Consider the following 18,847-nt stretch of genomic DNA (forward strand, 5'->3'; position numbering starts at 1 on the left):
CTCTACTTTGAGCAAGGAGCTGGCTCGGTAGCAGACAATAGCATAGCAGCAGCAGCACCAGCAGCTCTTGGGGATGAGGAACAAGTGCGTGCACCCATATTACCCGTACGCGAGCAACTCATACTGCCGGAGGATGATAACTTCTTTGCGTCTGGCAGCAGCAACGGCCAAAACAGCAGTCGACTTCAACGCGTTAGCCAGCGCGTCAAAGTGTGTCCACTGCGTGATTTTGCGCGTGAAGGCGCACTGATGGAGGAACAGCTGCAGGCAAGTGGTGTCTATGCGGATCCAAGCACACAGCGTCGTCGACGTGAACGCAGCGCACAATTGTTGAATTCGGCACGCGCCAGCACATCCCGCCTAGGTGATCTCTTTCGTCCGCCCACAGAGCTACTATACTCCGGCACTCTGGCGGCGGCTCGTGAATTTGCCAGCAAACGCCAGCAATGGCTGTTGATCAATGTACAAAGCGATAATTTCCAGTCACAGACTATGAATCGTGATGTCTGGAGCATCAAGGAGCTAAAGTCGCTGGTGCGGCGTCAATTCGTATTTTGGCAGGTTGACGAGGACAGTGCCGAGGGCAGACGCTTTTGTAGCTTTTTATCATTGTGCCAAGCTTCCTTATCTTATGCGTAATTGATCCACGCACTGGTGAGGAAATCTGGCACAGTGCAGAGCCAAATCAACAGAATGTGTTGCCCGATTTGCGACGTTTTCTACGCGAGCATCGAGACTTCTCGCTAGAGGAAGCATCCACCAGCAAACGCGCTGCCATAGCGATCGATGATGATGATGACGACGAGGAGCAGTCGGAGACTCAAAACCCCACACCCAAGAAACGCGCCAAGTTGCTAGAGCTTACCGAAGAGGAGCAACTGGCCATGGCTATTAAGAATTCCATGCAGGAGAATGGTAATGGCAACTCCAACTCTGATGTAGAGAGCGTAGGCGAAGGGGAAAAGGTCGAGGAGCCCGAGCAGTTGGACAGCTATGAAACTCAGCTGGGCTCACAGCTCGAGGAACTAACAGCGCTCAAGCTACGTCTGCTTAACGAAGCTGGTAGCGATGAAATGGTGCAACTCCGCTGGCCATCGGACACCAAGCTCAAGACCTTGCGTCTTTATATTAGACAAACCCACAAGCATATACCATTGGAGGGCTACAAGCTCATTTGCGCCTTTCCACGCAAATCTCTCGAGGTCGAGCACAATGAGGCCACACTCAGGGAGCTGGGCCTGCATCCATCGGCCAATTTGCATCTCACGCTGGACGAGTAAACACACATATTTATTTAAACAAACAAACAAAATAGTTATTTGTCCACGTCTCTACTTTTCGCGGCTAATCCACATAAATAACCATAAACTAAATTAATGTTAAGTGAAAATGAAAAAAAAAATTGAAATAAAATTATGAACGCACAATTTACTGGACAACATATTTAAATTTGCTACATGCCTTGAACAATTACAATTTCAACTTGCGCGCGTTTTGTAACACTAAAGAGCTGACAACTCTAGAGGCTAACATATGATTTTCATAGAAATAGTTGGCAACGCTGCGAATGCGCTACACAAGGATACATTCGTGCAATTAATGTTAGCATTGTTTACAACAGACTTAAGCAGTAGCAAAGTTTTATTTGGCAGTATCACTTGTTGCAATAACCGCTTTAAACATAAAGTTATGTAAAAACTTTTATATTTGTAAGCAAATATGCAATAAAAGTAGCGTATGCAAAGTGCCCACTAGCCGACCTCAATTCTAATGCCATTTAATCTCTTAGTTGAGCAGAGCAGCAAAGTGGCCACGTAAAAAGCAGAACGATAACAAATGAGCGCAAAGCAAATAATGTATTTATTGCTGTAAATAAATATAAACAAATTTCAAAAAAGAAATGCCGCAGCATAAATGAAATAAGCCCTAAAACCCTTTGGAGTAAACCTACGAAGAAGAGCCAGAGAAAGCAAGATAATGGAGGATAAAGTAAAATATTCGCTGCTGCGTGGAGAGCTCGTGGATACACAAAGCATATGGACCAGGTACGGAAATATTAATAATTGTTTGACAATGAAACTAAAGCCATGTATATTTTTACAGGCACGAGAAACGCGTTTGGTTCATCACCTTGCTAACAGGCACCTGCATGCTTTACTCCACTCGCACCACAATGCCGCTGCTGATGCCCGCCGTGGCGTCCGCTCAAAAGTGGAGCAAAACAGATTCAGGCACGGTATTGAGTTCCTTCTTCTGGGGCTATACGCTCACCCAAGTGTTGGGCGGTTACTTTAGCGATCGCTTTGGTGGACAACGTGTGATACTCTTTGCTGCCTTAGGCTGGTCAATTATAACGTTTCTAATGCCAAGCATTATCTGGTGGGCAGCACCCATGAAGAGCTATGCTATTCCATTGATTGTTACCATACGCATCTTGAATGGCGCACTGCAAGGTGTTCACTTTCCCAGCATGATAAGTCTAACGAGTCAGGTGAGTATATCAAAATTGAATCTCAACTTTATTTTATTGACATGCGTTTCCTTAGAATCTATGCCAGAACGAGCGCAGCAGCTTTTTTGGCCTGCTAACCGCCGGCTCTGCCTTGGGCACGCTCTTAACCGGCATACTCGGCTCCTTTGTGTTGGATTACTTTGGCTGGTCGTATGTGTTTCGCGTTATTGGCCTAATGGGCTTGGCCTGGGGCTTGGTGTTGCGTTATCATGCCATGGCGGGTGAACGTAATCGCATCATAAATATCTCCACACCCTCGAGGCTGTGCGCCAACAAATCGCCAGCGGAAACAACAGTGCCTTGGCTACGATACTTCAGCCGCTTGTCCTTTTGGGCCTGCGTGCTGACACATGCCTGCGAGATGAACTGCTTCTTTGTGCTGCTCTCCTGGCTGCCCACTTACTTTCACGATGGCTTTCCACATGCCAAAGGCTGGGTCGTCAACATGATACCTTGGCTAGCGTTGCCTCCCTGCACATTTCTGGCCAAGCAGCTGACTACGTGCCTAATTGCGCGTGGCTGGAGTACGACAACAGTGCGAAAACTTATACAAAGCTGTTGCTTTGCCGCACAGAATCTGGCGTTGTTTATCATGAGTCGCACCACGGATTTTCACACGGCTTTAATCTGCATGACTGTCATCATTAGTGGTACGGGCTTCCATAACAATGCAGTCACAGTGAATCCTCAGGATCTGGCGCCTTTACACTCGGGTAGCGTGTTTGGACTCATGAATACAGTGGGTGCCATTCCCGGTTTTCTGGGCGTCTACCTAGCCGGACATATACTGGAGCTTACTCAAAGTTGGCCATTGGTGTTTAGCACTGCGGCTGGCATTAATCTGTTGGGATGGATAATCTTCCTAGTCTTTGGCTCCGCTGAGGCAATCGTTTAATCTTACATTCTATGAACATATTCACATTATTTATTAAGTTGTATATACATATATAACGTAATTATAAGTAGAAAAGGACAAACATAAAACATTTGAAACCTATGTACTATGACGCATGCCACAAATTAGGCTAAAGGCATTTATAATATAAAAATTATGTTAACAATTTATACAAAACTCTTGAATTTGAATTTTGCGCGCAGTGCTGTAAAACTTGTTTACGATACTCAATTCATTTGTCTTGAATGCTCACATCACTAATTTGGACCCGGATAAAACATGCTTGGGTCGGGATAATGGATAATCGAGTGAGTAGTATCGATACTGCTTTTAAATAAAACAACACTGGAAATGCAGGCGAAACTTTAAAAACAAAAACTAATTTAATTATGCACAAATTTAATATATATTTAACGTGCAAAATGTGTATAATAGTGAGACATTGCTAAAAAATAAAAGTGCATTGTAAAAATTGTAATGCTAAAGCCGCCATTTAAGAATTTTTTAGCATGCAATCCAAATTCTACTAAAAACGTGAAAAAGAGGAGTGGTGGTAGGTAAAAAAATGTGCATATGTGTAAGTGCGCTTGTGTTCGTGGATGTGTGTGTGCGTGCATACGTATATTTTATGCCAATTGTATTTAAGAGCTATAAGCATAGTGTTTTATGCTCATCAGTTTAAGCGGCTTAACTTAATTAACAATTGGCGAATGCAAGAGAATGTATAGTTAAATGTTTTTACCGCCTTTTTTGCAGTCAATAAGCAAAGCAAGACAAAAAATACTCACACACAGATACGGCGCACTTACTTGCGCTCTCGCGCGCTCAGCTCTCACACAAGATAATAGTAACATACAAAAGCCTGTTATAAGCAAACAAATGCATGAAATAAATACTCACAAAATTGTTTGGAGTTATAAACTAAAAGGTTTAAGTTTTAAAGTGAATAAAATTTGGCATAACTAATAATGCAATTAAAAAGCCGCAAACTGGCATAGGCACAGCCCACTGTAGCTACAAAGAGAGCGGATCAAGAGCGAGATACTGTTTGTATGAATATGTGTGTGTGTGTGTATAGGTTTTGTTGGCTGTGCACTCGTGCAGGGGAAACGAGCGCGCGCGAAGAACTTTACATCGTCTACTTCTCAGATACACTGTGGAAAATCCCAACCATGAGATACAAAAATTCAAAAAGTGTACGAATAATAAACACATTTTTAAACTAAATGCAACTGCTAATAATTATATAATCACGCATAAATTTTAAAATGGTGTGCAGTATTTATAAAGCTGATAAATCCAACTCAAAAGTTTGGCTTTGCACACAGTAATTTCTTCAGGTGCAGCACTGGCTGCCGCTGCTGCTTCTTGCTGCCTCCGCGTCTCATTCGATTTTCAGTTTGCTTTTCTCTGTACACCGTTCACCACCGCCTCCCACCCGCGCGGCGTTTTGATTTTTATACACTACTGTTGCTGCCAGCGCGCACACATACAAGCGTACGCAGCACCGCCACCAATACAAACAAGTAATTTTTTCTTATACGTATACGGAATACATATAATGGCGTCATAAGAACATATTTTAGCGAATGTTTATGCAAAAATATACAAAAACAAAGCCTACAGTAGCTACAAAATGAGTGCGGGGGGCCGAAGATATATAGTTAAAGCCTTACTTAAGAGTGTAACAAAATCTGATTGGAAAAAATTGTATTGTGTATATGCGTGAAATTCTAATACAATATTATCAAATGACTTTGCGGTCGACATGAGACTGTTGTGTGAGAGTGTGTGTGTGAGCTGCTGTATCTATGTCAGTGTTTGTGTGCGTAATATACACATACATATGCCGAGTTCCCATTAACGTCATCATCGTGTCATTTTCTTGTTTGCAAAGCGGCCCGAGGCGCAGGGTTGCATTTTAAAGCAGCAAGCAGAAAAAATGGAATATTTTTCGTATTAATAAATGCAAATGCAAGTGAAGCAGCTACAATTGTTTATGTGTGTGTGTGCGTACGTGTGTATTTGTGTGTGTGTATCTATTACATTTTTAGATTTATTTTTTTTGTGCTACCATATGTTGGCTCTAATTATGGTTTCTCATTAGAAAATTTATAAAATTTATTATTTAATTATTTAAACATTCTTTGAATTTGTAAATTTTATTCTACAATTTTATTATTTTATTTAACAATTATGAAATGTACACTAATTGGCTGTAATGAAAAATCTGCCTCTCTCTCTCTCTCTTCCTCTCTCGCTTGCTTAGCTAAAAATTGAGCGACAAGCAAACAAAAATTAAAAATAAAAAGCGCATGAGAGCGCAAAGGCAGCAATAATTATAACTATAACTAGAATATGTACAATGTGTGTAAATATGTTTACTTGTTTGTATGTATGAGTGTAAAGCGCAAAACTTGTATGTACCGCCGCCTGTACTGCTCACACACACACACATATACATAAACATACAATAAGAGTCGTCGCGCTCGCCTTAGCTTTCATTTTTGTCTCGTTTCAGCCTTTTTCGCTTTATTTTGTACTTACGCTTTGCGATTTCAATTCGTTTTTATTGGTTTTCCTCTTTTTTAGGAGCTTGAATTGAACGCGTCGTGCGAAACGTTGTTGTTGTTGTTATTTTTGTTGGAGTAGAATTGGGCGAGGGGGTATGAGAGGGGAGCCCGTGTATCGTTCAATGAATAATGAGCAGCAATGTAAAGCGGCTAAGTGTATGAAGAGAGAGTGAGCACAGCGACATGCAAGAGCGAGCGAGAGAGCGTGGGCAATACAAGAATGAGAGATGTGGTCTAAAGCAGGCAAGGCGAGAGAGAGGCAAGGCAGAGTGTGAGAATAAGCGGTGAAGTGGGGCGTACGGAAAATACAAGCAAAAGCGAAATAAAGAGAGCTCCAACATCTAGAAGACGGCGACGACAACGACGCACAGCAATAGAGATACAATTGTACACACACATGCAAACGCATATATGAATGTGTGTGTGTGTGTGTGTGTGTGTGTGTGTGTATGTTTGTGCTTGTGTGTGCATGGTAGATACAATTAATTTGATTTGTTAGCGACATTTAAGATACTCAATATTTTTAGCTTAGCTAACAGTGCATAAAACACTTGTATATACAATTGAGATAGCTTTTTAAAATATATATTTATTATATTGACTGCAACTACGCTTGTGTTTTCCGCAGTTTCAATTTCAATCATTCAATTCAATTGCTCTGTCGCTTGCGCTGCCCGCTGCCGCTCTCTCAGACCACCAACTGCGACGCAGCTTCACACACACACACACTCGTTAACATGCGTGCGTATGTGTGCTTGTGTGTGTGAGCTTTTTTGCATATTGACTGCAAATAATTTTCACTTGATTTACTTCGCTCTGCTGCGCTCGCTCTGCCTCTCTCACGCGCATTGCTTAACGGGGTGGCGGGGCGACTGTACTATAAACCACACGCCGCGGTGCCGTTTGATTATATTTCGCGTAAACATAAACACAAAACAAACTGTTGCTCACCGTTGTTTGCCTTACGCTTACTTTTTGCCTCTTTTTAACGTTTGGCTCTGTGTGTTTTTATTTTTTTTTTACTTTGCAGGTGGCCCTCAGTAACAAAAAGTGCAGCCGGCTAATTATATTTGTAACAAACGTTAACTACTGCTCCTGGCGAGACTTAAAGACGACGTTGAAACGGCTCAAAGCAAGCGCTTTACATTAAATAAGGTAAGTTGCAAGCTCAGTTTAAATAGTTAACTTGAAATGTGTTAAGCAGCTTTAACTCAAAATAATTGCATGCGGTTTAAGCAATTAGCATTTTCAAATAGCAAATTTTCCATTAAGCTTATACTTACAACGAATTTTTAACCACATGCCCGCTCCGCCCATTTTCCCGGGGTCTGAGCAGGAATTAGTTGCAGCTACAATACAACAACATATTATGTATTACATACATAGAGATATTCCTACCTCACCACATAAAAAGTGGCGCCCTTTTTGTTGTTGTTGTAAAACTCTTGGGCGCTCGCTCTCTTCTCTTCTCAACGCCGCTCTCACTCTCTTGCGCTCAAGCTCAAATTATATTATATTGTTGTTGTTGTCGTTGTCGTTGTCTGCTTAGCTGAATTTATTTGCCCAACTGTGTGTAAAAACAATCAAAAATGTGCAAAAATGTGTGGAGAGAATTTAAAAAGGGAGAGAGTGAGCGCGTCGGTGAGTTGCTGCTGCTACTGCTGCCTTAAGCGTTTTAGGACCTATGCAAACAACACGCATTTCCAGCTCTCTTTGCTGCTGTCGTCCCCCTTCGGCGCTCACACTTACAAAAGCCTGCGCGCGTTTTTGTTGCTCTCTCTGCCACGCACTTCTTTAACCCCACTAAGCTCCACACCATGCTCACGCTGCCTGCTTCAAAGTCGTTGTATTTAATCGATTCTTACTTTAGAATTACAACAGGCCCTACGCTCTCTCTTTCTCTCTCTCTCTTACTCTTGTTATTACACGTTCTCGCTCACTTACCTCTCAGCTATATTTCTATCAAAATGCCTCTGCATATGCCTTTTGGATACATATATCTATCTAAATACTGAATCCTGACACACACACCACTCCCTTTTCCACTGTCTGTGTGTGCTTGTGTGTGTGTGTTTGCTTTTACAATTTATATAAAGTTATTTTATTGTATGTGCTGCAAGCTCAGTGAGCTGTGGTAAGGGGAAATGGGGGCATGGCTTGCTAATGGACAGAGCATACATATAGACGTGTAAATATGTATTATTTAGCTATTACAAAATCAATAAATTGCCCCAGCAGCAAGCATGGGGGAATTAGTTGCTGCATATGTGTATATAGCTGTATTTATTTATGTAAATATTGTTGCCCTTTAGCCAAGTTCAAAATAGTTGTGCGCCACAAGGGTTAAAGTCTGTTGTGTTAGCCCTTGCAGCACAGTTAACAGCGCTGTTATTAAACAGTTGGTGCTATTAGAATGATAAAAAAGCAATTAAGCTATATTAAATTAAAAATCATTTAAGTTTGCATAAATTAAATTACAATTCATTAAGCTATTGAGTAAATTATTTGTTTCATACACATTTATTTAAAATTTTATAAATAAATAGCTTTCAGAATATGTTACAAATATTGTTTAGAATTTATAAACTAAGAAAAATCAAGTCTAAAAATTATTTTTAATCTATTAATTTTTATCTTGCAGTTGAAGACTTTCTAAACGGCAGACAGCAAAACAAACTACAGCGTGAACTAGAAGAAGGAAGAGAAAAGAGGAAAAGCTATACGGTAATTTGTCTAAAACGTTAACCCCTTGTTGCCTTCGAGCAAACAAAGCTACAATTTAAAGAAAATCTTTACTTACACTTGAATTTTTGTAGCAACGAGGGCAGTCGACAGCAGCAGCAACAACAAAAACAACTAAGCAGTATGTAGGCGACAACAACAGCAAGAGTCGCGTACAACATTTAACAACAAAAACATACAAAAATTCTTAAACAATTCTTGAAGTGGATTCCTTTTTTTGTCAATACGAACACGACGCGCGCGAGAAAAGGCTTCAAGATTAGTGCGTTCGTGTCTAAATGCAGCACGTGAGCGCTGCCACTTCGGCGCCTTCGGTGGTCTCAGCACCAGCAGTGGTAACCACTGGCGGTGGCACGACCATAACACTTGGCGGACCGCCACCACTAGCATTGCACGGTGGTAAACACTTGGTGGAGCATCATCATCATCATCAGCAGCAGCAGCAACAACAACAGCAGCAGCAGCAGCAGCATAAACAGGAACCCGGTTTAGTGGGTGTTAAGGCGCCAGCAGCGGCGCACGGCTTGGAAATGTATAAAGTGAACATTGAGGATATATCGCAGCTATTTACCTATCACGAGGTCTTTGGCAAAATCCATGGCGATGTGGTGAATCATGTGGCGGCGGTGCACGGCAGTCAGCTGCCACCACCACCGCAGCTGCCGCCGCCGCCGCCACTGCCGCCCACACAAGCAACAACGCAAACAACGCATGCGGCTAGCGCAGCTGTTGCCGCAGCGGCGGCGTCCACAAATAATGCAGCCGTTGCCGCTGTAATGGCCTCGGCCAATGCGGCGGCAGCGGCTGCAGCCGCATCAGCAGCGGCAAATGCACAGCAACAGCAGCAGCAGCAACAACAGCAGCAGCAACAACAACAACAGCAGCAGCAGCAACAGCAGCAGCAGCAGCAACAACAGCAGCAGCAGCCAGCTGTGGCTGCAAGCACTGGCAGTGGTGCCACCGCCACCACCAATACTAGCAGCAGTGCTGCCGGTGGTGCTGGCGGTGCCACCACAGTGACAAGCACGGGTGAGTTGCTAATGCCCAAAATGGAGGGCGGCCTGCATGGCGTCGATGGTCAAGCGGGCGGCACTGGGAGTGTTGCTTTAGCCCCAGACGGCACCCCCATAGCCACGGGTACGCATGTGTGCGACATTTGTGGGAAAATGTTTCAGTTTCGCTATCAGCTGATTGTGCACCGTCGCTACCACAGCGAGCGCAAGCCGTTCATGTGTCAAGTATGCGGTCAGGGCTTTACCACATCGCAGGATTTAACACGCCATGGTAAAATACATATTGGCGGTCCCATGTTCACCTGCATTGTGTGCTTCAATGTGTTTGCAAATAACACTAGCCTGGAGCGGCATATGAAACGCCATTCGACGGACAAGCCATTCGCCTGCACCATTTGCCAAAAGACCTTTGCACGCAAAGAGCATCTGGACAATCATTTTCGCTCCCATACCGGCGAAACGCCGTTTCGTTGCCAGTATTGCGCCAAGACGTTTACGCGCAAGGAGCATATGGTTAACCATGTGCGCAAACACACGGGTGAGACGCCACATCGTTGCGATATTTGTAAGAAGTCATTTACGCGCAAGGAACACTATGTTAACCACTACATGTGGCACACTGGTGAGTGTGATTTTTGGTGAATCCCCTGGGGGCGGACAATGCGAGCGGCGAGCGCCACCAAAAAAGAAAAAAACAAAAAAAATCGTTAAAACGTAACAAATAATCAAATTAAAACAAATCGTTCAAAATCCATCACACAGTAAACAGTTTCAAATGTAGAGAAGAGCGCAGCTTACAATTTTTTATTCCAAATCAATTCATCAATAAGCTACAGCGATCAATTCAAAATGCAACGTATCGTCTGCTCTCACTTTCTCACTCACTCTCTGCCTCTCCCACACTTACACATTACACTCTCTCTTGCTTACGCTTCACACACACACACACTTGCATATTTATGTCTTGCGCTAATCTTTCTGCATCAAGTTGCTTGTGTATCCTATTCCCAAAACTTCCAATTGTTTACTGTTTGTGTATCCTATGCCCTATACACTCCACATAATACACTTATGTTCCACCTTAACTGTTTGTGCTTGTCTTTAACTTTACAAAGCTGGAAAACTATGCAAAATTCTTAGCTACAGCTTAACAGTTACAGTTAGTTTTTGTTTGCTATTTTACATTTACAACGCTGTTAGTTTTCCAGTTTTAATGGCGCGCTCTCGCTTTTATTCTCTCGCTCATACCGCTCATAACACTCCCACCCGCCCCCAGTCATCATCATCATCACACACACGCACACCAAAAAACCACATTACACATACATCCATACGCTTATACCAATCATATTTCTTACACATATCCAACACTTAACATCCACATGCATTCCACATCCAACCAAACTGCAGTCCTAACCAATTTGTTTGTAACGTTTTGTGTTTTTCCCACTCCCACGCTCCACTCCATGTGTAGTTTGCCTGTGTAACTCTTACTTATACCCTACAACAATATTTATAGGGTATTTATTGCTTCTAAATATAAAAAAGAAATACATAACATTCGTTCGTTCGTTGTTGCTGCTTGTCGATTGCCAACGTTCTGTTGCCTACAGTCTTACAATCCACATAGCATCCACACACACACACACATAAACACAAACAAACACAAAGCTAGGCTCAGTTATAAAATGGCGTCGCACCTGTAACTTTCGCATAAGAACTTTACGTTCAGCGCTAGAAATTTATCAAAGCCAAATGTACTTTCAGCTTCGTTATAAAAAGAGTAACTGGCACTAACACACAAATAGTCACACACACACATGCAAATCCACACACACATTCACATCCTCATACACACACACACACATCACACCACATACGCTTTACATTGGACCATGCCCCCAACGCCCAATGCGCCTTACACAAATCAAATCATTAAAATAATATATGAATATTGATTGCCGCCGAGCCTCCGTTCGTTTCGTTCGAACCCAACGCAAGCCACGGCCAATTCACACACACATAGCGGTGCCGGGGGATTTTTCGCAATTTCAATTTATTTATTTTACATTTCCATACGCAGCAAGTTTGAATCATTTTTTAATTTATAATTGTTTTTGTAACTTGGCGGGTTAACTTGTAATTCAATTTACAAAACTTGCTTCAAGCTTGAGATCGCTAACCCGTATTTTCTTTTGCCTACTCTCCCTTTCAAACATATTTTCTGTTTTATGCCTTGATATGAAATCGAAAAAAACAAAAAACAGGTCAAACCCCACATCAGTGCGATGTCTGTGGCAAGAAATATACACGCAAGGAGCATCTAGCCAATCACATGCGCTCCCATACTAACGAGACGCCCTTCCGTTGTGAAATCTGCGGCAAGAGCTTCAGTCGCAAGGAGCACTTCACCAATCACATACTCTGGCATACAGGTAAAGAGACAAAATAGTTCAATCCCCCACCCCCACACTTTATAGAGATCCTAAACTAAACTAACACCAGCCCCACTTCATCACACACACACAACTTTTCCCAGCATCGAAAGCGTGCTTAGGTTAGGCTGAAGATTTAGCAGCAATAACGAACGAATTTATATTTTAGATTTTATATTATTCATATTTTTATATATTTATAGTTAAATATCTTTAAAATTTAGTTTTGAGTGCTTATCTTTTTGCTTTTTAACAAATTCAAATAATTCAAAGGTATATTCAAATAATAATCTATTTTATAATTCGAATTCCATAACAGAATAATTTAAAAAAATTTTTTTCAATAGAAAATTATGACATTTTGTTTATTTTTACAAATTTCTATAAAAAAAAGCTTTACAAATATAAACAAAAATACATTTTGATTGTTTTTAGCTTGCACATATAATGTTTGTTTATATTTTTTAATAGTCTGTAATGGAAATTTTGAAATCATGAACTTTGTCTATTATAAAAATAAGCAGAATGAATTTTATGCACAATGAATATTTCTTATTTATTTTCCAACTATTGTTGCTACGCCTCTACGCCCGCTTTCGACTGATCGATCAAACGACCCAGCATAATGATATATATATGATTTTTTTGTAGCGCTGTGTCAATGATTACTAATCTGTTATGTTTTATTTCCTGTTTCTTGTGCGCGATTCGTTTACCACGCAAGCAGGCGAGACGCCGCATCGGTGTGACTTCTGCTCCAAGACGTTTACACGGAAGGAGCATCTGTTGAATCACGTGCGTCAGCATACGGGAGAGTCGCCGCACCGCTGCTCTTACTGCATGAAGACGTTCACGCGCAAGGAGCATCTGGTGAATCACATACGACAGCACACGGGTGAGACTCCGTTCAAGTGCACGTACTGCACGAAAGCGTTCACGCGCAAAGATCACATGGTTAATCATGTACGGCAACATACAGGCGAATCGCCGCACAAGTGCACCTACTGCACCAAGACGTTCACACGCAAGGAGCACTTGACGAACCATGTGCGCCAGCATACGGGCGATTCGCCGCACCGTTGCACCTACTGCAAGAAGACCTTCACCCGCAAGGAGCACCTGACGAACCATGTGCGGCTCCACACCGGCGACTCGCCGCACAAGTGCGAGTACTGCCAGAAGACGTTCACCCGCAAGGAGCATCTCAATAATCATATGCGCCAGCACTCGAGCGACAATCCCCATTGCTGCAATGTCTGCAATAAGCCCTTCACCCGCAAGGAGCATCTCATCAATCACATGTCCCGCTGCCACACCGGCGATCGCCCCTTCACCTGCGAAACCTGCGGCAAGTCCTTCCCCTTGAAGGGCAATCTCCTCTTCCATCAGCGCAGCCACACCAAGGGCCAAGAGTGCGAACGTCCATTCTCCTGCGAAAAGTGCCCCAAAAACTTTATATGCAAAGGTGAGTAGTGACCAACAACCAAGTTCCAAGCCAGGAGTAGCCCATATAGCTTTCCATGACGTGGCGTCAGCATAGTAGTCCGTAGAAGTCCCAGCAGTATAGACTTTAATTAAAACTGTCGGTTCATTTATCTTAAATTGGAATTCAATTTTAATTAGGGCTTACATATTCATAAAAAAGATACAAATATTTGAATTGAAATAATCATATAAACTTAACATAACAGTAGCTTAACTATTATGTGAGTTTAATAGTTGTTAATAAACTAAAAGGAACAACGATTCTTAAGAAAATTAACAACTTTTATTTTGGTTTTATAGATTTGAATTTTTTCTCTGTTTAATATTAGCTAAAAGTACCTAAATATTTTTTAATGCAAGCTTTGGTGTTTTCTATAAGAGAATTATAATTTGAGAAGTTAATACTAAAAGTTTCTAAAATTTTAAAATTGTATTAAATTATTTTATGAGAGCAGATTCAATTATTCTGAAGCTTTAAGTTTATTTGGTTGTCACAAATAACGAATCAAAATTTAGCCACAAAATAATAAAACAGAATTGATTTTTACTTTGTATTTAATTTATATACGTATTTTGATTAAATAATTTTGAATCTTAAGTACTATATAGCAATATTTAAATTCCAAGATATAATAGTAAACGCTTCAAACGCGCGTCACGCTTCCAGCTTCTGATATCAAGAAGCTTTTCAAAAAGAGAACTGATCTTCATGCCGCTTCCTTTGTCCGTTACGTTCCCACAGGTCATTTAGTCTCGCATATGCGCTCCCATTCGGGCGAGAAGCCACACGCGTGCACATTGTGCAGCAAGGCGTTTGTGGAGCGCGGCAATTTGAAGCGCCACATGAAGATGAACCATCCGGATGCCATGATGCCGCCACCACCAGTGCATCCGCATCCACAGATACCGGCTGGTGTGCTGACCCAGGTCAAGCAGGAAGTCAAACCGATCATAAGTGAGTCGGGCGCAGCAACATAACGAATAATTTATAAATTATTTGTGCTTAAAATTTATATTAATTTGTTGATTTTTTGCATTTGCAGTACCGCATCACTCGACGACGACCACAATGCACACCATACAGCAGATAACCGCTGGCGCTGCCGCTGCGGGCGCCGGAGCCGTCCAGCTGACACCCGGCCTAGTGCCGCTTGTGACCAGCACGCTCATCTCCTCGCACAATGCGCAGCAGACGCAGAAGCAGCAGCAAGCAGCCGCCGCTGTGGCTGCGCAGCAACAAGCGGCCGCAGCAGCCGCCGCACAGCAACAGGCAGCGGCAGCAGCTGCAGCGCAGCAACAGGCTGTGGCAGCAGCTGCGCATCATCAACAACAGGTTGCTGCACAGCAGCAGCAGCAGCAACAACAGCAACAGGCTGCAGTGGCAGCGCATCAGCAGCAACAGCAGCAGCTGCAGCAGCAACAATTGCTGCAATTGTCCATACATCATCATCAGCAACATCAGCAGCAGCAGCAGCAACAACAGCAACAACATCATCAACAACAGCAGCAACATCCTGGCCAAGCGCCGCAGCAGCAACAACAACAGCAGCAGCAGCAACAACAACAGCCACCGCCGCAGGTGCCCATTGCCTTGATAAGTGATCCCAGCGCATTGGCGCGCGCTGCCATGCAGCTGCAACATCTGCCCAGCAATGTTGAACAGCATCCAGTTTACTAACAGTAGCCTCAACTGCATGGCTACCCAACGACGGCAGCCACCAGCACCACCAATAGCACCACAACAGCTGCTGCCAGCACAAGCGCGCAACAGTGGCAACAATAATACACACACACATACACACACACACAACATAGCTGCTATCGAATTTGTATACAGCGTTTTATATAGTTTCTAAGCTCTCCCCACACACAATTTGCCAGCTGCCGTCAGCTTTGTGTCTGCGCCTGCGCCACGTGCAATATCAAACTGGCCAGCTCTCATAATCTCTTGACTCTTTTACTTTATATACAAGCTAACATACAACCCCCAACTCCAATTCATGCGATCTTTGTGTACGCCTAGCGTTCAATTTATAAACTAGTTTATGTAGTTTCTACACACGTCCCTGTTACATTTATGAAATGTACGCGCAGCTCCTGACACAAGGCAAGGCAATGCTAGCTGTGCTAGCTTTAGAAATAGCAGCTGGCAGCTTCTACATCCTTTAAAAACACACACACACACACATACACAATTGAGTTGTAAGCAGCGAGAGCGCAGGCAGGTATTTTTCTATTATTTTGTGTTAGGCGTATACATCATTTAAATCAGGGATCTATTTAATTTTTTATTTAAATTGTTTATACATGCTACGCAAATTGTATATTTTGATTTTAAAGATCCCTGATTTTCATATATACTTTGTATATAGCAAGTGCAACGCATAGAAACTTTAACAAATTGAATTTCATTGCAAAATTGTATTATTTCTTATAGCATTTTGTTGTCAGGCAAATCAGCACACACACACACACACACATACATTTACATATATAAACATTTAAACATACATATTATGCTAATAGCAGCGCCCAGTTAATTATAAAACGCAGAACCTACTAACCTTTACTATATATAAATATAAGTTTAAAATGAATGCAAACAAAATTGTTGCAAAAGTTGAAGCAGAGTCGTATTAGCAGCGAGCACTAAACTAACGAGTAGCGAGTAACGTTTAAGCGAGAAATGAGAAAAAGAATCATTATTATTATATTATATTTAATGTTAGTTGAAACTACTAAAACATTATAATTGACACGAGACGAGAGTTCGAGAGCGCAATAGCGAAAAGAAATGCGTTTTAGTTTTTAGTTATTAAAATAATATATCTATCACTATAATTACGATTATGATATGGTAACTAAAACAGCAAAAGTTATTACACAGACACACACACACACACACACATACATACACTATTCAAGTTAACAACAATTTACAAACATAATGTACTAGGCACAACAGCAACAATCTATACAATTAATTATAACAATTACTGTGCTTATGTTGAAAACAGCAACAAGTAGTAAAAGTAATGAAAAAAAAAAAACAATATATACAACAAATATTATTATAAAATGCCCTAAGCGCCACAAGCAACAACATATCTGCTTTAAATTTTACAAAAACAAAACAAAAAATATATAAATATATATATATAAAGTAATTATTATTAAACTGAGTCAAGTTTATTAAACACATTTATACACACACATACACACATAATGCTTCCTTTTTAAATGCAACATTTTAATAATTTAATTTTCAGACACAATTATTATTTAATTTAACCATAAACAATGTAAATTTATACAAAAAATAATAAATAACATATATTCACATTGTTCGTTTGTATTTTTTGAGTTTCACTTTTGATTTGAAGCTAAATGTTGTTTGGCATTAATAAAAGTTTTAAATATTTACTAAGAATGCAGGGAACAATTTAAAATTGTAAAAATTAATTAATTAAACAAAAAATCAAATCAGAACAAATAAACAAACAAGTCATGCATCCAATTTGTGTAGAGTGCTGAGTACACTCAACAAAAAAGAAAAAACATTTGCTTAATGCGAATAATCAAACTAGTGTCGATCTATTTAGAGTGTACTCATTCACCATTTAGATATAGAGATACAGATACATTTATATTTACTTATGGGTAGTTGTTTTAGCCGTGTTAGAACTTTTGGTGTTTTTTGATCGGTGATGTGTATAGAGCGCAGTTTATAACAAATTAAATGCATAATAGAGTATTTATATACAACACATAGCATATATTATTAATATATATATATATACAATAGTTTGTATTGTGTAGCATGTAAAACAACAATTCAATTTTGTTGCAATATTAAGTAAACAATTTATTTTGTAAGTTGCCTCAAGCATAATTGAAAAAAAAAAACGTTAACTAACAGTTTAACAGTTACACATTATAATAAACAATAAGCAGCAGCAAATTGATTCCTAATAAAACGCTTGGCAGCCAATAATAATTAAAAATAACAATTAAAACACCAACAACATTAACAAAATCTCAGTAACAATACTAAATAGAAACAATAATGTACTATAAAAAGCGCAGCAACAGTATAGAAATCACTATATATACCTACAAAATATGCCTATACGACAATTGAAATCGAAATATTGATATGATATATATACACACATACATATATACACATATACATATAATGCATAGAATATATATATTGTACAAGTTAAATGTAATTTATATAATGCATACATACAAATTGATGAAGTAGTAAGCACCCAAAACAAAAAGAAACAACATTTAACATAAAATTAATACAAATACAATAACAATAATAATAAAGAAGAAAAATATTTGAAAACCAACTGCGTTAAATAATTCTCTAAGCTGTTTGACAATAGATTTAAATTTATTGTTTGATTTATAAGCAACATAAATTTCTTTTATAACTTGATTACAATTATTTTATAATTTATGGCATGCCAATCAAACATTTAAAATGAGTTTGTTATTATTATTATTTGTAAAATTTATTGTTATTTATTTATCGTTACTCTTTAAGCTACATTTTTTATAAGAGAATTTTTAGTTTGAGTGCAAATTCGCTTGCTGTCAATATGTCCATATTTTTAGTTGTTATTACCCTAGTTTTTATCACATGAACAACATTGATTACAAATCCCCGAGGGGCTGGGGAAGGGCCAAGTTTCTTATCAGCAACAACGATTGGAAAACTCAAAACGTTTTTATGTTCGAGAGTTTTAGTTGCAATTGAGTTTGTTCAACAAACTGTTGATATGTTTGCCGGACAGGTTAGAGGTTTAAGCGATAAGCCTTGCATGCTGCTCTCAATACGTTGCACACACAGAGTTAAAGATAACCCTTGATAAACTTAAAAAAAATAAAACAAATTTGATAAGTTGCAGTCGAGCATTTTTAAAAGTATGCAACATTAATTTCTTGCAGTGCACAGTGCACACGATTAACTTTCTTAAGTGCAGTATGATGTTACGACTTGCCCTGCAGCGATCCCAGAACTCAGTTCTCATCATCGGCATTATCAAGTATTAAAAAAAACACGCATATAGCAGCGCCTACATTCCTGCCTTGAATCAGTTGCTGTCAAGTCGGCAACCGGTGCAGCAGATCTACAATGTGATTTGGATTTGTGATTGCTGCAGGACTTACAACTA

General features: G+C 40.3%; 3 protein-coding genes and 1 long non-coding RNA gene across 7 annotated transcripts in view; all 4 read left to right on the top strand.

Annotated features, from left to right (window-relative positions):
- The window catches only part of LOC108607952 (UBX domain-containing protein 7), a 6,777-nt gene extending 5,356 nt beyond the window's left edge, over positions 1 to 1,421 (top strand). The window contains 3 exon segments of the mRNA XM_017999077.2: positions 1 to 591; positions 593 to 628; positions 630 to 1,421. Of these exon segments, the coding sequence (XP_017854566.1) occupies positions 1 to 591; positions 593 to 628; positions 630 to 1,280 (1,278 nt within the window). The 3' untranslated portion in view covers positions 1,281 to 1,421.
- Positions 1,422 to 1,796: 375 nt separating this feature from the next.
- On the top strand, positions 1,797 to 3,541 carry LOC108607902 (solute carrier family 17 member 9). The gene is made up of 3 exons (XM_033295007.1): positions 1,797 to 2,045; positions 2,104 to 2,491; positions 2,547 to 3,541. The coding sequence occupies exons 1-3, from the start codon at positions 1,978 to 1,980 to the stop codon at positions 3,405 to 3,407; spliced, it is 1,317 nt and encodes a 438-aa protein (XP_033150898.1). The 5' UTR covers positions 1,797 to 1,977; the 3' UTR covers positions 3,408 to 3,541.
- Positions 3,542 to 3,803: 262 nt separating this feature from the next.
- Positions 3,804 to 8,827, top strand: LOC108607903. 3 transcript variants are annotated; one of them, XR_001915523.1, is made up of 4 exons: positions 3,804 to 3,960; positions 7,011 to 7,135; positions 8,622 to 8,704; positions 8,797 to 8,827. It is a non-coding gene; the product is annotated as an uncharacterized LOC108607903 (long non-coding RNA). The 3 variants fall into 3 exon arrangements; XR_001915524.1 differs by lacking the exon at positions 3,804 to 3,960 and adding an exon at positions 4,826 to 4,933; XR_001915525.2 differs by lacking the exon at positions 3,804 to 3,960 and adding an exon at positions 6,877 to 6,898.
- A 4-nt stretch (positions 8,828 to 8,831) lies between these two features.
- On the top strand, positions 8,832 to 16,593 carry LOC108607901 (zinc finger protein 337). 2 transcript variants are annotated; one of them, XM_017999008.1, is made up of 5 exons: positions 8,832 to 10,357; positions 12,003 to 12,170; positions 12,895 to 13,635; positions 14,398 to 14,610; positions 14,699 to 16,593. In XM_017999008.1, the coding sequence occupies exons 1-5, from the start codon at positions 9,001 to 9,003 to the stop codon at positions 15,331 to 15,333; spliced, it is 3,114 nt and encodes a 1,037-aa protein (XP_017854497.1). In that variant the 5' UTR covers positions 8,832 to 9,000; the 3' UTR covers positions 15,334 to 16,593. The 2 variants fall into 2 exon arrangements, with proteins under 2 accessions (XP_017854497.1, XP_017854498.1); XM_017999009.1 differs by having other exon boundaries at positions 12,898 to 13,635.
- Positions 16,594 to 18,847: the final 2,254 nt, after the last annotated feature.

Source organism: Drosophila busckii, chromosome 2L, assembly GCF_011750605.1.
Source record: "Drosophila busckii strain San Diego stock center, stock number 13000-0081.31 chromosome 2L, ASM1175060v1, whole genome shotgun sequence".
Taxonomy (NCBI): Eukaryota; Metazoa; Arthropoda; class Insecta; order Diptera; family Drosophilidae; genus Drosophila; species Drosophila busckii.

Excerpts from the sequence above, each read along its gene's own strand:
- LOC108607902 (XM_033295007.1), top strand. The coding sequence starts at position 1,978 with ATGGAGGATAAAGTAAAATATTCGCTGCTGCGTGGAGAGCTCGTGGAT. Across the intron at positions 2,046-2,103 it reads ACACAAAGCATATGGACCAG|GCACGAGAAACGCGTTTGGT; the intron begins GTACGGAAATAT and ends ATATTTTTACAG. Across the intron at positions 2,492-2,546 it reads TGATAAGTCTAACGAGTCAG|AATCTATGCCAGAACGAGCG; the intron begins GTGAGTATATCA and ends GCGTTTCCTTAG.
- LOC108607901 (XM_017999008.1), top strand. The coding sequence starts at position 9,001 with ATGCAGCACGTGAGCGCTGCCACTTCGGCGCCTTCGGTGGTCTCAGCA. Across the intron at positions 10,358-12,002 it reads CCACTACATGTGGCACACTG|GTCAAACCCCACATCAGTGC; the intron begins GTGAGTGTGATT and ends AACAAAAAACAG. Across the intron at positions 12,171-12,894 it reads TCACATACTCTGGCATACAG|CAGGCGAGACGCCGCATCGG; the intron begins GTAAAGAGACAA and ends TTACCACGCAAG.